The sequence below is a fragment of the Melospiza melodia genome, chromosome 13 (genome assembly GCF_035770615.1).
Source record: "Melospiza melodia melodia isolate bMelMel2 chromosome 13, bMelMel2.pri, whole genome shotgun sequence".
NCBI lineage: Eukaryota > Metazoa > Chordata > Aves > Passeriformes > Passerellidae > Melospiza > Melospiza melodia.
In genome coordinates, this window is record NC_086206.1 from 21,947,742 (window position 1) to 21,962,340 (window position 14,599).

The 14,599-nt window shown below is 69.9% G+C and overlaps 3 protein-coding genes across 4 annotated transcripts in view; 2 read left to right on the forward strand and 1 right to left on the reverse strand.

Annotated features, from left to right (window-relative positions):
* Positions 1 to 2: 2 nt before the first annotated feature.
* LOC134424443 (cadherin-1-like) overlaps positions 3 to 14,599 on the reverse strand; it is a 20,228-nt gene continuing 5,631 nt past the window's right edge. Inside the window, exons 1-9 of one of the 2 annotated variants that reach the window (XM_063168230.1) lie at positions 2,986 to 3,076; positions 2,748 to 2,867; positions 2,509 to 2,664; positions 2,290 to 2,434; positions 2,039 to 2,214; positions 1,876 to 1,965; positions 641 to 783; positions 296 to 431; positions 3 to 159 (exon numbers count right to left, since the gene is read on the reverse strand). In XM_063168230.1, coding sequence (XP_063024300.1) covers positions 70 to 159; positions 296 to 431; positions 641 to 783; positions 1,876 to 1,965; positions 2,039 to 2,214; positions 2,290 to 2,434; positions 2,509 to 2,664; positions 2,748 to 2,867; positions 2,986 to 3,033 — 1,104 coding nt within the window. In that variant the 5' untranslated portion in view covers positions 3,034 to 3,076 and the 3' untranslated portion in view covers positions 3 to 69. Of the gene's footprint in view, positions 160 to 295; positions 432 to 640; positions 784 to 1,875; positions 1,966 to 2,038; positions 2,215 to 2,289; positions 2,435 to 2,508; positions 2,665 to 2,747; positions 2,868 to 2,985; positions 3,077 to 14,599 lie in introns of those variants that run through there. The other variant, XM_063168231.1, reaches the window with a different exon arrangement.
* Positions 4,182 to 10,230, forward strand: LOC134424099 (B-cadherin-like). The gene is made up of 17 exons (XM_063167592.1): positions 4,182 to 4,532; positions 4,694 to 5,109; positions 5,522 to 5,628; positions 6,122 to 6,300; positions 6,374 to 6,484; positions 6,566 to 6,721; positions 6,924 to 7,068; positions 7,181 to 7,356; positions 7,439 to 7,567; positions 7,644 to 7,829; positions 7,915 to 8,159; positions 8,243 to 8,385; positions 8,714 to 8,938; positions 9,029 to 9,247; positions 9,337 to 9,467; positions 9,547 to 9,690; positions 9,801 to 10,230. The coding sequence occupies exons 1-17, from the start codon at positions 4,182 to 4,184 to the stop codon at positions 10,011 to 10,013; spliced, it is 3,276 nt and encodes a 1,091-aa protein (XP_063023662.1). The 3' UTR covers positions 10,014 to 10,230.
* The window catches only part of LOC134424486 (cadherin-1-like), a 9,533-nt gene continuing 5,093 nt past the window's right edge, over positions 10,160 to 14,599 (forward strand). Inside the window, exons 1-3 of the mRNA XM_063168303.1 lie at positions 10,160 to 10,197; positions 10,851 to 11,287; positions 11,360 to 11,563. Of these exons, the coding sequence (XP_063024373.1) occupies positions 10,160 to 10,197; positions 10,851 to 11,287; positions 11,360 to 11,563 (679 nt within the window). The remainder of the gene's footprint in view (positions 10,198 to 10,850; positions 11,288 to 11,359; positions 11,564 to 14,599) is intronic.

A 14,599-nucleotide genomic window follows, 5' to 3' on the forward strand; every position in this document is an offset into this window, starting at 1 on the left:
GGTGCTGTTTGGAGTTTTTAATGGCCTTGTGGCATCATTCCTGCGTCCCCAGGGGAAGGCTGTGCCCCTCTAGCTGCCCCTGTAGGTTGTGTAGGAGTAGGGGCTGATCAGCAGCGGGACGTGGAGCTTCTGTGCCGGGTCAGTGATGATGAAAACGACCTGAGGGAGGGAGAGTGAGGAGACAGCAGTGGGAATCCCCCTCCTAGAGTGAGGCCCAGGGGAGTGCAGCCCCTTGGGCCTGGCCCAGCCCTCAGACATGCTGTGTCACCTGTCCCAGTCTCCCCACTCTCCATACCTCCACGAAGGGGTAGAAGCTGGTGTGCCCCAGTCCCTGCCAGTACTCAGCTGTCTCAAAGTGCAGCTTGTAGGTGCCAGCCTTGGCCTGTCCCTGTGCCAGGAAGGGCTGGCAGCGCCCATCTGCATCCGTGTGCCTGAAACCAGACCAAGGCAGTCCTGCTGTACCCCAAAACACAGCCCTGCCCCACCCCAGAACCTGGCCATACCCCCAAGCACCAGCCCTGCCACCAGCAAACAAACCCCAGGTGAAGGCTGGGCAGCCAGTTGTGCCAGGAGCCTTTGGCCAAGCTCACGGAGCATGGCAGCAGTGTCCCTGCCCCACAGGTGCCACCAGCCCTCGTACCTGTGTGCCAGCTCCATCCACTGCAGCCCTGGCTCCTGCAGCTGGGCCAGGCGGACGCCGAGGCCGGCTGCCGGCAGCCCCGTGGCCGTGTTCAGCACGTGGGTGGTCAGGGTGCCCTTTCCCACCTCAGACGTGCCGTCAGCCTGTGGCAGAGAGGGGAGAGCAGGGCTGGGACCTGTCCTGGCAGCACCATCTGCCTTCTCGTGCTGCAGCCAAGCCCCTGCACTTCACTCTTCCCCGGAGCTGGGATATGGAGTCCCACGTCCTTCCCACGCCAGGGTGCTCAGCCCCAGGCACCGTGTGGGTGCCAGCTGGTTCCCACCGGGATGCAGGGCTCTGGGCTCATGGCAGCACTGTGCCCCCTGCTCACCTGCCTGTCTGGTGGGGCTCAGCACAGCACAGCAGCCAGCCTGGACCCGAGGAGGAAGCAGCCCTGTCCCAGCAGCCCCATCCCTGCCCACGGTGTCACGTGCGGGCGGACACTGACCCTGCCCGGCTCTCTGGAGCTGCCCGGTGCCAAGGTCAGCACTGCTGGGGGCAGCCAGGCCCCTTCTTCCCCTGCAGCTCCCAGGCTGGGGTGGGAGCACAGTTTGGGGCTGCGCCCCAGCAGCCAGCAGGACCAGGCAGCCTCTCTGGAGCCGGACCAGCTCCCCCTGCCAGCCCAGCACCGGCTGACGAGGGGGTGCTGCAGAGGTGCCCTGGCGAGCTTACCTGGCTCTCCTGTGTGCCCCTCATGGGCCAGGGACCTGTGGCCGGTGCCCCCACGCAAAACGCCATCCCTGGCCTCCCTTCCTGGCGCCACGGCCTCTCCCGGTGGAGCTGGCGTGGCTGGATGCCGCTATCCTGGCACGGGGCTCCCGCAGAACAGGGTGCTCCTCCCCGGCTGGGCTGAGCCGGCACGGGCGGCTTCCCAGGAGCGCCGCTGGCACCCACGCTCCGGCAGGCTGGGGCCCTGGGGCGAGCGGCCCAGAGCCTGGTGGGAGGCTGGGGCACCGGGCCGGGAGGAGCCACAGCCCGGCTGCCCTCCCAGTCTCGCCTCCCACCATGGAAAGCACCTGGAGCACATTGCTGCTGCCGCAGCCAGGCACGTGGGGCTGTCAGGGGCCAGCACCGGCCTCAGCACGGCCTGGCCCTGCCCTCTGCCCCGGCCTGGCCCTGTCTCTGCCCCGGCCTCAGCCCGGCCTGGCCCTGCCCTCTGCACCACCAGGGCACCGGGGCCAGGCCCAGCCTCTCACCTGCACCCTGACGCGGGCGGTGGCCGTGGCTCGCAGCCCGAATCCCTCCCGGTCAGCAGCCTGGATCTCCAGGGTGTATTCAGGGACCAGCTGTGGCAAGAGGCTGTGTCACCCACAAGTGCAGGGTGAGCTGCCGAGGGTGGGGGCTGAGTCCGGGGCTCACCTCTGCCGCCAGCCCCGGCACGGCCACAGAGAGCAGCCCAGAGCGGCTGTTGATGGTGAACATCCCGGGCTGGGGCTTGTCCGGCACCTGGCTCAGGATGGAATAGCTCACAACGCCATTGCTGGAGCTCACGGCGTCGTCTGCGTCGGTGGCCAGCACCCTCAGCACCGACGTGCCTGGAGCAGGTGGTTATTGCTGACCTGTCACACTCCCCTCCCGCGCTGCCTGCCAGGGGCTGGCAGTGCTCCCACCTGGCTTGGCTCCCTCCTGCACAGAACCGTGGAAAACTGCCTGGGTGAAGACGGGCCGGTTGTCGTTCTGGTCGGTGACGGTGATGATGATCTCCATGGGGTCTTCCACGGGCTGCCCATTGGCCGACACGGCGTGGGAGAAGAGCTGCAAGGGCACAGTCAGCGTGTGTGCAGTGCCCACCACTGTCCCTGTCCCGCCACAGGTGTCCCCTCACTCACCTGGTATTTGTCCTTCTCCTCGCGGTCCAGGGGTTTTGTCACCTCCAGCCACCCCGTCTCCCGCTCGATGATGAACACACCCACGGGGATGGTGTCCGCCCCCTGCCCCGTGATGCTGTAGAAAACCTTGGTCTCCTTGTCCTTGTTGGATTTGATCTGGCAGCGAGGCAGGAGGAGGAGGGTGAGCCGTGCCCCAGGGATCCCTGTGGGCCCTGCCCGGTCCCCACGGGCACACCCACCTGCGCCAGCTTCTTGGGGAAGGGCCCCCGCTCGTTCTCGGGGCAGTTGATGGGGGGGATGACCCAGTCCCTCTTCTGCCGCCGGAGGCCGTGTCCGTGCCCCGGCAAGGTCAGCACGTCCTGTGGGATGGACAGAGACGCTGCAGGGCTCGGTGACACGGCTCGGTGACACAGCTCTGCCCCGAACCCGCCGGGGCACGGCCGTGCAGCACCCCCGGCCCCACCGCGAGGGTCCCACCAGCAGGAGGAGGAGGAGGAGGAGGAGGCTGAAGCTGCCGGGTGCCATGGCTGCAGCTGCACCGGCGGCTCCCCAGGTGCCTGCTGGGAGCCCTCCCTGCTGCGTCAGTGACCTTGGCCGGGAGGGCTGAACCGGCTCTGGGAGCTGCCAGCCCGGGGGGGTCTGGGGGCGCCCTACGGGGGACCCAGCACAGCAGATGCTGCTCCGGCTGGGGGGACGATGGGGTCCAGGAGCCCCCCGGGGCTGTCCCTCGGTGGGAACCCGCAGTGCAGTGGGGCTGGGGGCACACACGGCCCCCCCCCGGGAGTTCCAGCGCACCCATGGGCGGCAAACGGGGAGGAGGCACCCGGGGGTGGCTCGGGGGAACGGGGAGGGGGCTGTTCCTGCGGGGCGGTGCTGGGAGGTGCCACGGGAACAGCGGGAGGGACGGACGGCGGCACCGCGAGGGTGCCAGGGATACCGGGATGCCCGAGCGTGCCCACCGGGCTGCCCTGAGGGGCACCGGGGGGCGGCACCGAGAGAGCGGGGGTGCCCGGCGGGGAGCGGGCGGTGCCCGAGCATTGCCAGGCCCTACCGGGGAGTGCCAGGGGGCTCCAAAGCGATGCCGATGGGTGCAGACTGGGAGGTGCCCGCAGGGTAACGGGGTGACCGGGGAGGTATCGCGGATTGCCGAGAGTTGCCAGGGCGTGCCAAGAGGCTGCCAGGCGGTGCCCCAGGGCTCCCGGGAGGGATTGCGGATCGCCAGGAGCATTTCAGAGGGGTGCCGGTGTGCCCGGAGGGCATGGAAGGTTCCAGCACCGGTCGGTGCCCGAGGGGTACCGGGCTGTGCCTGGATTTTTACCGGGAGGTGACGTGGGGTGCTGGGATTGCCGTGGGGCTGCAGGGGAATACCGGGGGTGCCCGGTGGTATCGGGCTGTTGTGTCGGGGGCTGCCGGAGCTTTCCAGAGGAGCGCCGCGGTGTAACGGGGATTGCCGGGGGTGTTGTAGGGGGTGAGCCCCCGGTAGGAGGGTCCCGGGGTAACGGAGAGGTCCGGGCCATTGCCGGGGGATGCCTGGGGCGCGCTGGGGCCGCTCTCCGGGGCGGGGCGGTACCTGCGCGGCCGCCGCCTCACCTGGGGCGTTGCGGGGCGGGACGGGGCGGGACGCGGCGGGCGGCGACCGGAGCGGCGGCGGCGGCGGCAGCAACGGACGGGCCATGCGGGGGCCGCGCTCCGGGCTCTGCCCGCTCTCCATCCTCCTCCTCCTCCTCTCCCCGCTCCTGCCCGCGGCCGCCCGGTTCCCGGCCCCGCCGTGCGCCCTCCCGGGGCTGCGCCGCGGGCCGCTCCCCGCCGCAGGTAACTCGCACCGTCGGGGCGCGGGCACCGGGACCCCCGGAACACCGCGGAGACCGGCTGGGGCCGCCATCGGGACCGGAACGGGGCTCCGAGCACCGGGGGGCCGGAGGGCCTCCCTCACCGCCGGGATCGGGATCGCTTTGCCTCCGGCGGTGGGGCCGCTGCTTTTCGGGAGGACCTCGCGGTGCTGTGGGGCTGGCGGGGGTCCCCGGGTGAGGGGCTCGGCCGTGGGGCTGGCTGTGCCCTGTGCTCTAGGGCTGTGCCTCCCCGGGTGAGGGGCTCGGCCGTGGGGCTGGCTGTGCCCTGTGCTCTAGGGCTGTGCCTCCCCGGCTGTGGGGCTCGGCCGTGGGGCTGGCTGTGCCCTGTGCTCTAGGGCTGTGCCTCCCCGGCTGTGGGGCTCGGCCGTGGGGCTGGCTGTGCCCCGCGGGGCTGGCGGTGCCCGTCTGCTCTCCCTGGGCTGGAGGCGGCTGATGCCAGCGCCTTTGGCCCAGCCGTGGGCACCCGCTGCGGGCAGGGCTGGGTCCCCGCAGGGTGGGCGGCCGGCGCCGGGCTGGCGATGGGGCTGGGAGCCCCAGGGCCCCCCTTCTCCGGCCGCGGGGTGCGGGCTCTGGCCGGCCCGAGGCCGGGCAGGGTCTCGCTGCTGCCAGCTCCTGGCTCGGTGCCGGGGCTGGGCCCGGGCCCGGTGCCCTCCTCGCTCGGCGGCTCCCGGGGGATTGGGGCTGCCCGGGAACGCGGCCGGAGCCAGCGCTCCTCTAATGGCCGCGGGAGCGCTAAAAGCTCTCCTTGGCGGTAAGTGCCAGGGAGGGGCCTCGACCTCTGTCTGCTGTGGACACCACATCCCGTTTCGCATCCCTTTTCCATCAGCTCAGCCTGCCAGGACTGGCGGTGGGCGCTGCCAGGCCCCTGCTGTGGGCACGGGCGGGGGTCTGCCCACGCCACTGCGACCCCCCCTCGGTGGGCAGCTCACGGCCCCGGCAGTGACCGTGCGGCTCCGCCTCGGCACCCAGCGGGCTCGGTGCCCTGAGGGACCCCCGAGGACAGGGCGGGGTGCCCCCTGTGCCGCCCGCCCTTCGGAGGGCACAGCAACCCGGCCACAGCTGGGGAGCGGGGCCGGGGGCTCCCCGTGACAGGGGCTGGGGGCTTCCCCGGGCCCCCCGTGTCCCGTTTGCCGGCGAATGATGCCCCTCCGGCCCCATTGAAGTCCCTTATCGCGGCCATCGCGACTGGGAGGGGCCCCGGTGCTGCCCTCGGGGCACGGTTGCTGCTCCCCGCACGGCCCCACCGCCGCCCCCGGGCTCGGTCCCTCCGGTGTGGAGCGGCCGTGGGGCACCGCTCCCCCATCCTGCCCCATCGCACGCCTCCCGCAGCCCCCCCGGCCCCGCCCGGAGCTGGCTCAGCCCCGCTAATCCCCTAATCCTTGCCCGGGGGGTGCGGAGCCGGGGCCGTGTCCGGCACGAGGGACGCAGCGTGGGAGGCGGGGAGGGACATTCAGTGGCCACGGGGGGTTGGGAGCCCCGAGGGGGTGACACACCGGGAGGGGGCTGGGGCAGGGCTCTGCCCGCCCAGGAATTTCCCATCATCAGTGAAACAAAGCCGAAACTTCCACCGAAACTTCCACCGCGCTCCCGTTGGGCTCTCGGCGTTCCTGCCCCGCTCCCGGTGCCCTCTCCGCCCCTTCCACCGCCCCCCGCCCCACTCCGCCCCGGCTCTGCGGGGGATTGCGGGCTCCTGGCGCTGTGGTTGCGGCTCGGGGGTGTCGGGGACCGGTTCCCCCCGTCCCCCTGACCCCTCATCCTCGCAGGGCGCTCCGGAGGCTGCGCGGGGCCGAACGGCGCGGAGGAGCCCGATGTCGGGGAGCGGGAGGACGGGGACCCCGTGCGGCTGCCGGCGGTGGGCAGGGCGCTCGCCGTGCCCCCCCGGGATGCCGCTGGCCAGCCAGAGCCTGCCCCGGTTCCCGCAGAGAGCGGGCGCTCCCCCCAGGTAACCCTGCACCGCCTATCCCCCGCCCCTGCTGCCCCCGCCGGCCGTGCCCTCACTCACCCCCGGCCCGCAGGAGCTGCCCAGGGCTCGAGCTGCTCTCAGGAGGCAGAAGAGGGACTGGGTGATCCCCCCCATCAAGGTTCCTGAGAATGAGAGGGGCCCCTTCCCCAAAAAGCTGGTTCAGGTATGACACTAGTCGGTCTGGGCAGGGGAGCTGAGTGCTGGGGGATGCTGAGCCCATCCCTTGCTCTGCACCTCCTCCCAGATCAAATCCAACCGGGACAGAGACACCAAGATCTTCTACAGCATCACAGGGCAGGGAGCAGATGCCCCTCCCGAGGGCATCTTCACCATTGAGAAGGAGTCGGGCTGGATGAAGGTGACGCAGCCGCTGGACCGCGAGCACATCGACAAGTACCACGTAGGTGCCTCCTGCCTGGGGACACCAGGGGGATGTTGGAGTGCTCTGCCAGGGCCCCACTCACACCAGGGGGATGTTGGGGTGCTCTGCCAGGGCCCCACTCACACCAGGGGGATGTTGGGGTGCTCTGCCAGGGCCCCACTCACACCAGGGGGATGTTGGGGTGCTCTGCCAGGGCCCCCACTCACACCCCACCCCGCAGCTCTTCTCCCACGCCGTATCTGAGAACGGGAAGCCAGTGGAGGAGCCGATGGAGATCATTGTGACAGTGACAGACCAGAATGACAACAAGCCCCAGTTCACACAGGAGGTGTTCAGGGGCTCTGTGCCAGAGGGAGCTCTGCCAGGTAGGACCCCGTGCCTTGGGGAAGCTCTGCATTGTACCAGCCATGTTCCTGGGGCACAGCCCCGGCACTGTGCCCCCCAACATCCCCCTCACCTGCACTTCCACACCCGCAGGCACCTCCATCATGCAGGTGACAGCCACGGATGCGGACGACGCAGCGGAGACCTACAACGGTGTCATCGCCTACTCCATCCTCAGCCAGGAGCCGCGGGAGCCCCATCCCCAAATGTTCACTGTCAACCGCGCCACGGGCACCCTCAGCGTCATCGCCAGCGGCCTGGACCGGGAGGTGGGCTCTGCAGCACCGGGGGCAGGGTCCCAGCCCGGGCAGGGGCTGACACGGTGTCTGTCTGTCTGTCTGTCCACCGCAGCGCGTGCGGGAGTACACGCTGACCGTGCAGGCGGCTGACCTGGATGGGGAGGGCCTGACCACCACAGCGCTGGCCGTCATCGAGATCGCTGATGTCAATGACAACGCGCCCGAGTTCGACCCCAGAACGGTAACGTGGGCCCCCCCGCTGGCTGTGAGCCCCGGTGCCCGCCGGGCCGCGGCGCTGACGGTGCCCTGACCCGCAGTACGAGGCGGCCGTGCCGGAGAACGTGGCCGGGCGGGAGGTGGCCAGGCTGGCTGTCACCGACCTGGACGAGCCCGGCACGCCGGCCTGGCGAGCCGTCTACTCCATCCTGCGCGGCAACGACGGCGGAGCCTTTGCCATCAGCACTGACCCTGCCACCAACGAGGGCGTCCTGCGCACCGCCCAGGTCTGTGTCACCCCTGCCACCCCAGTGCTGCCAGGTGGGGTCCTGCCCGTCCCGCTCTCACTGCCCGTGTCTCCTCCTCTCCCAGGGTCTGGACTATGAGGCCAAGCAGCAGTTTGTGCTCCACGTGGCAGTGGCCAATGAGGTCCCCTTCGTTGTGAAGCTGCCCATGGCCACTGCCACGGTGACAGTCACTGTGGAGGATGTCAATGAGGCCCCGGTGTTCGTGCCGCCGGTGCAGCTGGCCACGGTGTCAGAGGATGTGCCCCCGGGGCAGACCCTCACAGCCTGCACGGCCCAGGACCCCGACAAGGCGCAGGGCCAGAGGATCAAGTGAGCGGGGACAGGGTTGGAGTGGAGCTTTGGGGGGGTCTCTGCTGCCCCTTGCCGCAGCTCCAGCTCCCCTGTGCCCCCAGGTACCTGGTGGGGCACGACCCGGCGGGCTGGCTGGCCGTGCACCCCGAGAACGGCCTGGTGACCGCGCGGGACCAGCTGGACCGCGAGTCCCCCTTCGTCAAGAACAGCACCTACGTGGCCGTGCTGCTGGCCGTGGATGATGGTGAGGGACATGAAAGGGCCCTTGTTCCCCCTCCCGCGTGAGGGGCACGTGCTGCCATCACCAGGAAACGCATCCCAGCTCCAGCATGGAGCCCTGCTGGGGCTGCGTGGCCCCACCCCTGCCCGGGGCACCCCAGCCCCCTGAGGATCCTGGGTTTGGGACTGCCCCCTCCAGCATCACTCCTCGCTCTTCCACCCTTGCCCAGAGAGTCTCTGTCCCTGGGAACATCTTGGCTTTGAGGCTCCCCCTGTCCCCATCCTGCTCAGTCACCCATGTCCCCATGAGGGTCCCGGGTTTGGGGTCCCCCCTCCAGAACTGTTTCCCCCAGGCTCACCGCCGGCCACGGGCACGGGCACGCTGCTCCTCACCCTGCTGGATGTGAACGACAACGGCCCCGAGGCCGAGCCACGGGACATCACCGTGTGCCAGCGCAGCCCCCAGCCCCAGCTCCTCACCGTCACCGACCGGGACCTGCCCCCCAACACCGGCCCCTTCCGCGCCGAGCTCACCCACGGCTCGGGGGACAGCTGGGCTGTGGAGGTGGGGGACACAGGTACTGCAGGGGGCCGAACGTCACGTGGGGGCTCCTCGTGCCACGGCTGCGTTCCTGGTGCATCGTCCCTGAGCCCCCAATCTCACGTAGGTGACACAGTGACGCTGCAGCTGGTGGCACCGCTGGAGCCCGACACCTACAGCGTGTACCTGCGGCTGCTGGACCAGCCGGGCAGAGCCCAAGTGACCGTTGTCACCGCGCGGGTCTGCGCCTGCGAGGGGCAGGCACAGGGCTGTCCCCAGAGGTCCCAGCCTGTCACCGCCCTGCCCTTCGTCCTCGCCGCCCTGGGCGCGCTGCTGGCCCTGCTGCGTGAGTGGGGCTCCTGGGGCTGTGGGGACAGCCCAGCTCTGGGCACAGCGGGGCACACACGTCCCTGCTGATGGCACTCTTCCCCCCAGTCATCCTGCTCCTGCTGCTGCTCTTCGTGAGGAGGAGGAAGGTGACGAAGGAGCCGCTGCTGCTGCCCGAAGATGACACAAGGGACAACATCTTCTACTATGGGGAGGAGGGTGGCGGCGAGGAGGACCAGGTGGGTGTGGGGGTCAGGGGCCTGGTGACAGCGTGGGCTGTCTCACTCTGCCCCTCTCCATGTGTGTGTGTGTCCCCAGAACTACGACCTGCGGCAGCTGCACCGGGGGCTGGACGCGCGGCCCGAGGTGATCCGCAATGACGTGGCCCCCACCCTCCTGCCGGCCCCCCAGTACCGGCCCCGCCCCGCCAACCCCGACGACATCGGCACCTTCATCGACGAGGTGAGTGCTGAGAGCCCGGGGGTGACGCGTCCCTGCCACACGTCCCTGCCACACGTCCCTGCCACCCAGGGGCTCGGGGGACGCGGGCGCTGACCCCTGTGCCCCCCCAGAACCTGAAGGCGGCCGACACGGACCCCACGGCCCCCCCCTACGACTCGCTGCTGGTGTTCGACTACGAGGGCAGCGGCTCGGAGGCCACCTCGCTCAGCTCCCTCAACTCCTCCGCCTCCGACGGCGACCAGGACTACGACTACCTCAACGACTGGGGCGGCCGCTTCCGCAAGCTGGCCGAGCTCTACGGCGGCGGCGAGGAGGACGAGTAGGGACCCCCAGCCCGCTGCTGTCCCTGCCTTATTGCTGCTTTTGTGCCTTGGGGGTTCCCCCTGCCGTGCCCCCCACCCCAGCGCAGCCCCCTCACCTCCTCGCCTGCGTTTTTGTGGTTATTATCTATTTTTTAAGGTATGGAATGATGGCGTGTGATGCTGCGGACACGGGGATGGGAGCTGGGTCAGTTTTAATAAAGGATTTGGTTTTTTTAGACGTTCCAGGCTCTGTGTCACTTCGTGCCCTGGAGATTGGTGCTGCCCCCAGCCCTGCAGTGACCCCGCTCCAGCCCTGTCCCCCCTTGCTCACTGCAGTGTGGAACCTGTGGCACAGCTGCAGTGTCACCCATGCAAGGGCAGTGCCCATGCCCCACAAAGGGTGCTGATGGGCACGGGCAGGGCACTGACCACATGTCTGTCCTTCACGGGAGTGACACTGGTGGCATTGGGCATTCCTGGTGCTAAATCTCTCCTGTCCTGGGCAGCCAGAGCCCTGCTGCCACCCCAACCCCTTGAGATGCCCATGGGTGCTGGCATGGGTGGGTAGAGCAGCCTCTGGCCCTGGCAGGACCCCAAGCTCTGGGGGTCTCCCACTGGCTCCAGGATCAGCTCCTGAAACATGGGGTGGGGACAGCTGATGGTACTGGAGCCCCCTCCCCTAGGGTCACCCCCAGTGCTGTGCTTTGGGACAGAGGGGCACAGGGCACTGCAGCATCCTGAGGGCCCTTCCTGCCCGAGGGGTCCCTGGGTACGGTGATTGTCCCCTGCTGCAGAGCTGGGATCTGGGGCTGTGCTGTGGGGGCACCCTGGGGTGCCCCTGGCTCCTGTCACCCCCAGCACTCCCTGCTCGCACTGCCCTGGACGGGGAGGCACGGAAAGCTCGAGGGCTGTGCCTGGGGCTGGGATATCAGAGGCACGGGGAGCCGGGGTGCCCGGGACGGGCAGAGCACCGGGGCTGTTGGGGTACCGGGTGCTGCTGGGGTACCGGGGGTACCACGGCACCGGGCACCGTGGGAGAAGTACCGCACCGGTACCGAGGGGCGTTCCGGGACACCGGGCGGCGGAGGTACCGGGAATACCGGCGATCCGGGCGCGGGCGGGGCGGGACCGCCTCCCGTCGGGGCGGGACGGGACGGGGCGGTTCTCCGAGGGCTCGACACCTGCGAGGAGGGATCGGGAGGGGACCGGACGCACCTGCGACTCCGCGGCGGCAGCGCCCGATCCCTCCGGCACCAACCGGCACCGGCACCGGCTGCGGCTCCGGCCATGGGGCGGCGGGCGGGCTGCTCGGTCCCGCTCTGCCTCCTCTTGCTCCTGCTCCAGGTGAGGCACGGAACGGGCGGCAGGACCCCGCCTGGGACCCCGCCGAGACCCTGCCGGGGCCGCGGGACCTCGCTCGGGACCCCGCCCGGTGCTAACGTCTCTCTCCGGGCAGTGCGGGCAGCGGCTGTGCCAGCGGGCAGCGTCGTGCCAGCCCGGCTTCGCCGCCGAGACCTTCGCCCTGACGGTGCCGCGGGACAGCGTGGCGGCGGGACGGGCCCTGGGCCGGGGTAAGGACACCGGGACAACGGGCCGTGGGGGACAGGGACTGTGAGGATGGGCACGGGACTGCGTGTACAGGGGGGTGGGTGGGACGGGAGTGGGCGAAAAAAGCCGTGGCTCCGTGCCCGAGGGGCGCTGGCACGGCCACGGGCGTGGCGACAGTGCTGTGGCGGCGGGGATGGCACTGTGGCGGTGGGGTGGCAGTGGCATGGGGGGCAGAGCCTGGCGTGCGCACCCGCCGCACCGGGGGCAGAGCCGGCGCTGGCACGGCGGAACGGGCTCCTGGCACGGCGGAACGGGCGCGGGGGCAGCGGCAGCCGCTCCCCGGGGCGCGCCGGCGCGGGCGGCGCTGACTCAGGCGCCGCGGACCTGTCGGGGCCGGCAGGCCGGGGTGTGGGGCACGCAGGCGCCTCCCTGCCCCGTGCCTCACCTGGCACCCTGGGTTCACCGGGGTGAGCCCCCTTTGGACCCACTGTGTGCGCTCCCAGGGGTGCCGTGGGGACGGGCACCAGGATGGGCTCCTGGGCTTTTGGGGATGTTGGTGTCCCACTCGCTGTGTTGGGACTAAAGCTCTGCTCTGGTGTGGCAAGGGGGCACTGGGGACCCCTGTGCTGGGGACCTGCTGCCACTCTGGGCTCCCAGAAGGGACTGTGGGCTCTGGGGCTGTGTGCAGTGGCTGTCACCATCTGCACCAGCTCATGGCAGAGAGTGGTGCTGGCACCGCAGTGTGTGTGCCAGAGTGGCTGGGGGGCACAGGGCCGAGGGGTACTGAGCACCCAGTAATGCACCAGGGCTCCCAAACATCCTCAGCTCTGTAACGGCTTCGCCTGGGAGAGGCAGGAATTGGACCCTGCCCCTATCCCAGGAATTGTGTTTGTTTGCCTTGTGGTTGATCATTAATGAGCACAAACCGATGTCCATCAGGGCTGGGCCTGATACCAGGGTGACGGCAGCCCTGCTGATTTCCCCGCAGCACAGACCTGCTGGAAATCCTCTGTCCTGGCACCAGCACTTTCAGTTTGGGTTCCGGGCACAGTCAGGGCGTGGGAGGAAGGAAAGGACCATCTGCCCTTGAGGCCTGTGTGGCACCCAGTGACTCACGGCTGCGCCAGGGCAATGCCAGCCGTGGGGTGGCCGAGCCTGGTGGATGCCAGGCCGTGCTGGGTCGCAGAGCAGCCCGCAGCTTGTGGCAGGGCTGACAAGCCGGCCTGTAATTAGCTCGATGAGTTGAGCGCGATGTTTTCCCTGTGACAGGCCCAGGCAGGCCCCGCGCGGCGCCGGGGCGGCGAACGGCAGCGGGAACAACAGCACCCGCGTGGGGCTGCGGCGTCGCCAGGGCTCGGCTCGGGGGGCTCGGGGGGCTCAGGGGGTGCTGGGGACACGGTGGGGGCTGGCACAGTGCCCGTCAGTCCCGGGTGGAGAAACCTCGAGAGTCTGAGGTCACAGCGAAACTGGGGTGACGTCAGTGGGATGTGTCACCCGCAGCACCTTCACCCGGGGTGAGCCCCCTGCCCTGGCACAGCTGCGTGTGTAACACACGGGGTGGTGGCACTGCAGGGATGGGGACACCCTGCTCTGCCTGTGCCCGGCCCCACTGAGCCCCCACAGCACAGCAGGTGGCTTTGGGGGGCTGCCCTGATCCCCTGTGCGGGGTCTCAGCCCCACACCCTGCTTGGCAGCCTGGTTGTGCCGGTCTGGTTGCCCCGGTGTCCTGCAGGCGGTGGTGGGGGACCGAAGCCGGAGGGTCCCCTTGTAGGGCTCCCTGAGCTCTCCTTTTCTCCCACCCCCATCATTCCCAGGAGAGGGCCCCCCTCCACCCCCCCAGCTGCCAGCCCCGGGGAGAGGAGCGCTGGGGCCAGCCCTCCTTCAGCCAAGCTGGAAAAACAGGTTGTGCACAGCCAGGTGGGAAGGGGGGGAGTTGGAAAGGGGGAGAGGGGGAAGGGGGGAGCGGGTTCAGAGCATTCTCCTCGAACCCAGTGCGGGCTGAGCGCTCATTGCACCCAGTGTGGGGCTGGGGGCTCCGTGCCGCCCCCCGCTGCACCCCCGGGCCCGGGGCCAGGGCCGAGCACGGCGGCTGCGCCCGCGGCTGCCTCTCGTTCCCCGCCTGCCCCGGCACGTTCCTGCCCAGCCGGCCCCACCGGCTCCGCCTGCCCCGGCCGGGGGTCCCGCCGTGGGGCTGAGCGGGGCTGGCACCGCGCCGGCGGCTGCTCCTGGGCCGGCTCGGGGGCACCGTGGTGGGCAGCGGGCAGCGATCGCTCCCCCTCCGTCCCACAGCCAGCCCGGATTCCTGGGCTGCTCGTGGGCTGACGTAACCCACGGGCCCCGTTCCGATCCGATCCGTTCCGTTCCGATCCGTTCGGCGCTGCCGCCCACCCCGGCACGGGTCACGGCGGGGCGGTGGAGGCAGCGCTTGGAGCCCGGGTGCCGCTGGCTCCAATAACTGTGCCAAACAAAGGATGTTTGTTCGGGAGCACGGCACGGCTCATGTGATGCCCGCTGACCGCGGCCTCGTGGCGGCCCAGCTCTGCTGTGCCCAGCCAGCGGCACCGGGCCCCCGCCTGCCCCCGGCGCTGGGGTCCCGGAGGTACCTGGGCAGGTTGAGGGGCCTGGCTGCCAGGGCACTGGGTGCCAGTGCAGGTGGATGACTGCTGCCCTTGTTTTTATTGGAAAAGCTGCTGGGGCAGCATAGGCACAGTGGTGGTGGCATGCCATGCTTGGGGATGTGCTGTGCCACAGGGATACACCCATATGGGGATGTGCTGTGCCTGGTGCCATGCCATACATGGTGCTGGGGACTGGAACATGCTGTGCCAGGTGCCACTTGCCCCATTGTCACTGTCTAGCTGGGATCCTGTGGCACGGTAGGTCCTGCCATGTCCCATGCTGGACCAAAGCCAGGGCAGGGATGCACCGTGTGTTGTGCCCAGGATGGAATCCTGGCAGGGCATGTGTCACTGTGTGTGGAGCATCCCCACCACTGCTGTGACCCCACAGCCCAGGCTGCCGGGGCAGGGCTGTGCTGTGTGTGCCCACGTCCCCAGAAC

What these genes read in the sequence shown, in the direction of transcription:
- LOC134424099 (XM_063167592.1), top strand. Translation starts at nt 4,182, where the DNA reads ATGCGGGGGCCGCGCTCCGGGCTCTGCCCGCTCTCCATCCTCCTCCTC. An exon ending in AGAGCGGGCGCTCCCCCCAG is followed by an intron (nt 6,301 to 6,373) that starts GTAACCCTGCAC and finishes CCCGGCCCGCAG; the next exon opens with GAGCTGCCCAGGGCTCGAGC. An exon ending in CGCGCTGCTGGCCCTGCTGC is followed by an intron (nt 9,248 to 9,336) that starts GTGAGTGGGGCT and finishes TCTTCCCCCCAG; the next exon opens with TCATCCTGCTCCTGCTGCTG.